This window comes from Cheilinus undulatus, linkage group 20 (assembly GCF_018320785.1).
Source record: "Cheilinus undulatus linkage group 20, ASM1832078v1, whole genome shotgun sequence".
Taxonomy (NCBI): domain Eukaryota; kingdom Metazoa; phylum Chordata; class Actinopteri; order Labriformes; family Labridae; genus Cheilinus; species Cheilinus undulatus.
The window spans coordinates 27544456-27550830 of NC_054884.1; the positions used below are offsets into that span (position 1 = coordinate 27544456).

General features: G+C 38.7%; 1 protein-coding gene across 12 annotated transcripts in view; it reads left to right on the forward strand.

Annotated features, from left to right (window-relative positions):
* Nucleotides 1–3057, forward strand: part of LOC121528074 (calcium-activated potassium channel subunit alpha-1-like) — a 142095-nt gene extending 139038 nt beyond the window's left edge. For 8 of the 12 annotated variants that reach the window (XM_041815210.1, XM_041815215.1, XM_041815212.1 and 5 more), the window contains one exon: nt 309–3057. In XM_041815210.1, coding sequence (XP_041671144.1) covers nt 309–460 — 152 coding nt within the window. In that variant the 3' untranslated portion in view covers nt 461–3057. The remainder of the gene's footprint in view (nt 1–308) is intronic. The other 4 variants (XM_041815219.1, XM_041815220.1, XM_041815222.1 and 1 more) reach the window with 1 other exon arrangement.
* The last annotated feature ends 3318 nt before the right edge of the window (nt 3058–6375 follow it).

Genomic DNA, 6375 nt, shown 5'->3' on the forward strand with positions numbered 1-6375 from the left:
CTGATCCAAAAAACAGCATGCTTCAATGGCTATAAAATTTAAACTACAAAATATTGGAGTTCAAACTGAGATAATGAGGCATTGATTGACACTTACCTGCCATTAAACACACCCCTGATGGAGCCTTTTTTATCATGTCAGAATTTCTTCTTCACATCATTCCAAATAATTATTTTCTTTCTTGAAAGAACATACATTTTCTCCAAATGTTCATTAAACTCAGAAATACACTGAAACTGTAATTGATGTAGCATTAACAGTGTTATGTTCCTCCTCTTTGTCTCTATATGATTTTGGATCTTTCTCAGAAAAGACATGGTTTACAGATGAGCCCGAAAATACCCACCTGAGGACCATACACATCAAGCCTGTGAATACGCTCGCCGCCAACCACGTCAGTCAGTTTAAATCCACCAACAGCTTGATTCACCCCATCAGAGAAGCAGAGGACGAGTGCTGATCCACGGACGCTTGAACATTTGGACTCCAAAAGGACTTAAGAGTTGTCAGAGTTGGACTGGGACTTTCTCATCTGCAAACATAAATGATTTATAGTCACTGAAAAAGAACCATACTGCTTTTCTCATTTAAATGCTGCAAGATTATTGTACAAGCAGACTTAGAATCATTATAAAATACATGCGACAATCATAATCAAATCAGCTAATAGTTTGTACAGTTAATATTTAGCAGTGACCAGACTCCATTAAGCTTTTGTTCCATTTTGGGGAATGAGGGTCACTTCATGGGAGACAGTGATGTAAAATTATTATTACATTAAAGAAGGGGATTATGATGATGACTGGAAGTTTTGCATTTGTAAAAGTTGCCTTTTTAGCTGTTAAAGAACAACTACTACTGCATTTACTCTACCCAGTGTTGCAGAGTTTCTCTGTACAGTATGTCAAAGCGTGTATTTCACATCCTGCTGCAATCCCACCACAATGGCACAGACAGTGACTGACTCTCAGTGATTCCTTTGCCATTTGGAAGCTAATTCACAACATTTGTGACAGTTAAGAAAGCCAGTGTCCATGTGTAAATGGCATTTGGCTCCAGCCTTATCTCTATCCATATGAGCTGCATTTCCACCAAGTGGTCTGGTTCAGTTCGGTTTGGTACAGTTTGTGTTTCCATTGAATGATACCGAAATATCTGATACCATCTTACTTTTTGGCACCCTTAAATCAGGCACCAAGTGTACCTATCAGACCCTAGTCTTTTGATTGGTACAAAGACTCTTCACTTTTCATGTGGCAGCTGTAATTATGAACAAACACGAAACGCACCATGTTCTGTACAAAGCTCAACAGCTTTTCTTGCTTTTAAAGGAAATGATATTAGTCAAATAATCCTTGTGGGGGTACTGGTTAGCTGAAATGACCACTCACTTCAAGCAAGAGGGAAAGAAAGAGAGTTGGTTTCCTCTTTTTTGTTGTTGTTAATAGGCACAAAAAAAAGCTAGAATAGCACCAAATCAAGAGCCGTTTTGGAGCCGCAAGACCGACTCTTAATTCTGCACAGAGCTAAATGATCAGATCTCTTAACAAGAGCCACAACTCCCATCATCAGTACGAGCAAAGCTAGACAGACACTGGCTGTGGAAAAGCAAACAAGATCAAGTTTTATGCTACCAATCTGTACTGAACCAAACTGGACCTCTGGTGAAAGCGCACCATTGTATTTGTCTTATCTTTGCCTTTTTTGAGTCGTTTGTTATCAGTGTTTTCATGTTGCTGTTTGGTTGCAATGTCCAAATTCCCAGAAAGGAAAGCTTTTAAGAATCTGCAGAGTTTCTCCAGGGGTAAAACATTAGAAATGTCCTGTATTTTGTTCTTTAAAAGCCAAATATGATAGAGCTGTTTTGCTACAACATTAGAAAACAAAAACCTCACCGTTTCTTATACAGAGCAAAGAAAATCATATAAAGAAAAGCCAAATCTTAAGATAAAGATTGGCGCCATTTTAAGTCCTTAGGTAAGTTGAATATTAAAGCCACATATCGCATGAAGTGGGCACCTTTAAGTCCTCCTTTGGCTGTAAGCACTGCCTGACACAGGATTGTCTTGGAGGCTTTTTTAGTTTTAACTCCATGACCAATCTTAATGCCATAATCAGACATGTTCATGCTTTTTGAAAAACAGCTCTATCATAAAACTTTCTTTGGCTCTTCATATGTTTACTTTCATTCATAAAACACTCATCTAATGAGGTATTGTCATTTGCTTTTGTTTGTGAGCTGACCAGAGGGCGAGCTAAGAGTGGATATTAATGCTGTCCTACTTTAATAACACAACATAGCTATATTGGCACTGTTGTCACTTTATATCTGAATCAATAAAGGGAAGAAAAAGGTAGAAAAAATAACATAAGCAATCAGTTAAATCCAGCTTGGATGTGTCACAGTCTAGTCTAGCATCTATGTTGTGTAAAGAGAGAAGTTGTGACATTTTTACTGGCACAGAGATCATCCAAACCATCCATCCCTCGGTGCCAGTAATGTGCCAGGCAGTGCTGAAGCCAACGGAGGACTCCACAAGACCCACTGCTGCGAAAAGAGGCTTCTAGTTTAGCTTGATTTAACTGTCCTTTGAAATGTTCTTTAAGTTTCCAATCCTGCAAGCTCAGAGACTGTATATTTCAAAATATAGCCTTTGAATTTCTTATTTGAGGCTGTTATTCCCTGGAGATAAAGCTGTAGAATGAAGTCTTAATATGATTTTGAAATGATCCATTGTCAAAGCAGAGCCTGATAGCAAGTCATTTCATGTACTCCTCAAAGAAATCTGTAAAGCTTAATGTAAATTATTTCTTTCCAGTGTGTTCTTGTTTGACGGTATCTGTAGGGTGGAGAGACTTTGCGGTCTAGTTTGTATTATTTTGTGATTTTTTTTTAGCACATTGATTTGTGGACACAATGACTGTGCTAAGTTGATATTTCTGACTATGTCATAATACCCAATTATAAATACAGTTTATTGTCTTGTACAAATAGCCTTGTACATAAAATTGTACATGATTTCATTTTGTATTTTCACAAATTAAAAGCTGATGTATTGTGTTCTACAGAATGATATGTTGTTTATTATTGCAGACTTTTTCTGTGACTAATCTATAGTTTTGGGCCATATTTTACAATTTATCAATCAAAAAGCAGCTAAATATAACGCCTGGCTCACTTAGATGCACGCACTAGACAGAGGCTGATATAAACAACCTTCAAACTCACACACTGGAGAAGAAGATGCCCCATCATGTTGCTTGTTAGTGATTTATACACGACAGCACAGTAGGAGGCTGTCAGCGTGCCAATAATATTTACAGAGCAACACCTCAGAGAGGCCACGCTATTCCCTTATCCCCTCACCAGCGGCAGTGTCACCTTCTTATTAAATAAACACATGAAGCCAATGTAATCTTTTTATAGAAAATACCAAAATCTGAACTTATTTAATGTAATAAAATTACACAAGTTTAAGGTAGCAACTATCTCTGTAATAAGACTGAAGTATCTAACATTACAACCCCCAGAGGTGTGAGGCAGCGGTGTTTCTAGGGCTTTGGGACATTAGGGGTTGAACCTAGAACCCTCCATAAAAAATCAACAAGCTCTACTTGATGCTTTCAAGACACATTGTGCTGTGCATGTATCACATGCACATACATGCCCATGTTCCCCTCTGAGCGCATCTCTTGTCCAGCTGCACAGTCTTGGCTGGTGATAATAGTTTCCATGACAATGCAGCACTCCAAGTGCATCAATGCCAGCCTGGATAAACAGTGATCCTTTACCAAAACAAGGGGGTCATTACGGCAGCTTGTCAAATCAATGTTGAGAGTGTCCTCGCTGATTAAGGCGTCCCCTCTCAGTCCTGACACAGTGTCAATACTGGCTGGCCTGTGGCGGCACACTCCCATGATTGGACTGAAATGCCTATCAGTCAGGCAGCTGAGCTGGACTAATGATTCCCTGTGCTGCCTATTAGAGTGACATGACAATTTAATCCTGTGGGACCGGCAAGGAAAAAGTGACCTTGGTGCTTTATATTGAGGCTGAGGTAAATTGACAAGAGCAGATAAATCTTTACCTTGGGCTATTAACAGAATTAAAGAACAACAACAAAGGAAGGAGATCCCTTTTTTTTGTTTTTGTTTACCTCTGAACACTAAAATCTCTCAAATCTGTCAAAAAATTAAAGTAAGATATAACTGAATAAATAGAACCTCTGTACTGTCAGATCCAGTGCTTAAGAGTCAAAAAAGAAGTCACAGGTTGAATTCTTCTCTGCTTTCCCGTGGAGCTGGAATATTGAAAGTGGATATTGCTCGAAGCTCAAGGTTTTTCAGATGTTCAAAGCCATTCCAGCATGGCCCCGGGGCAAGGTATATTGCCTTGGACATCTATCTTAAGGCTATGAGAACATTGTCTACATGGTTGGAAAAAGGCCATGTGTTTACACAGATGTTTCAAGCTTTTAGCACACAGATCTTCCTGCGGCAAGCTGCACCACCATCTTTTGTGCCAAGGGCCATATACATTTTGCATTAGTTTACCCTTTGATACAGAAATGAAGGCGGGCAGGAGGGCTGTGAGGCTTGCACGCAGTTTTTAAAGAAAATTAAAGATTTTGCACCGCAACATGAATATTTCTCTAAATCTTGCAAAAATAAAGAAAACTTTTCTGTTAGCTGCTCATTTGTTCCTGTTTTCTAATAATTTTTTTGAGATAACATGCACACATAGAGACACGTTTTGTTTCTTAGCATTTCTACTGTAGAAAGAGAAATCAAATGGCAAAACAGAAGAATTTCATCCCTTTTCTAAGGACAGATGCAAGGCAATTTGCCTGTGAGGCACAGTTGCTGCACTGACCCTTTATGTTCCCTGTAAAGGTCAACATTTCCTTTTCTTTTGTTTCACTCCATGCATGCATAAATCAAAGCTTTTGGCTGTTTTCATCGTTGAAGTGGGAAATACCACTCATCAAAAGCAAAATATAACCTCTTTGATAAGGAAATTCTGCCACTTTGGCAGAACATATTGTCAGATGAAAATGTTTAAATATAAACTACAAAATAAATCAGCGTTTTTGTGGGCTGGTTTACAAGATAAATGCCTGGAGTAAAGGTAACGTCATTCAGCAAAAGCACTTTTTTGCATTTGTTATGCTAAATCGTAATCCTATACATTTAAAAGCCCCATTTTTTGCTTCTAGGTGAAGAAATTAGCAGTAACAAACAGATGGCCCCATCCCGTAACATCACTCCTCAGCCCACGTTGTAAACATGATTTACAATTTGCAAGATATTATTTACTGTGATTCATGTTTCTGTCAGCTCCACACTGGAGGTTAATAGAAATGCCAGCATGCTCGCTGATTTACTTAGTAAAATTTTCATTCCAAGGTTCAGGTTCAGAAGATTGGAGTCAGAGAGAGTTACAGGATTCATGCATTATGCAGAGGAAGCTGACATGACCTTCAGCCATCACAGTCTTCACGATATATCACAGTGGGCTTGACCCTCCCAAGGCCGGAAGGAGGACTTGATATATTTAACCACTCCAGCCATTAAATTACTCACATTCTTTAAGAGCTGAAGATACAGCTAGTAACACAGAGGCAGCATCGCTTTGATTAAAAGCAGTTTACACTCTGTATTTGCCTTTTTACTGCAGGTGATGTTTCAGCAATAAGGAAGGGATTCATAAGTCAAACTCAAACTGCATCAACATATAAATCTCCTGCATGGCCTTACTGATTTTACATCTCCCATTATGGCTCCACCATATGTCGACCATATGTAGAAATAAAGTGGAAAATCTGCTCCTTCTGTTTGATACTGAACACATCATAAAATGATAGGAAATAAAGTGCTGTTTTAGAGGCTGAGGTCCATTTTAATATAATTGGCTTTAGAATTATTTATGACATTAATTGCCACATTATCGACTGGCTGTCAGCTCCTTGGGCTCGCAGTCCATTCTTCTTCACAAAGAGCGCTAGCTCAGCCTAAAGTCCACTGACAAGCTAATTATACCATCTTCCCTCTCAGTGATAAATGTCACTAATGTGGATCTGGCCCAGAAATAAGACTCTGCAGTCACCTCAGCAGAGAAAGTCTCACACTACAGCCAGGATCTTTACATAGGCCACTTCACTCTACTTCATCTCCTCCTAAATAGAGTTTGCTTAAGAAACTCAGACTTTAAATTGTAATCTTAAGGTAATGTGTATTCCCTAAAAAGGATACTGGAGTACATTTTTTTTTTAACGCTTCACTTGAACTGATGATATCAGCCCATCCAAAGCCACCATCTTAGAACTTAGAGCACCCACAACCTTAATTTCAGAGTAGGGATGGGATTTTACAGTA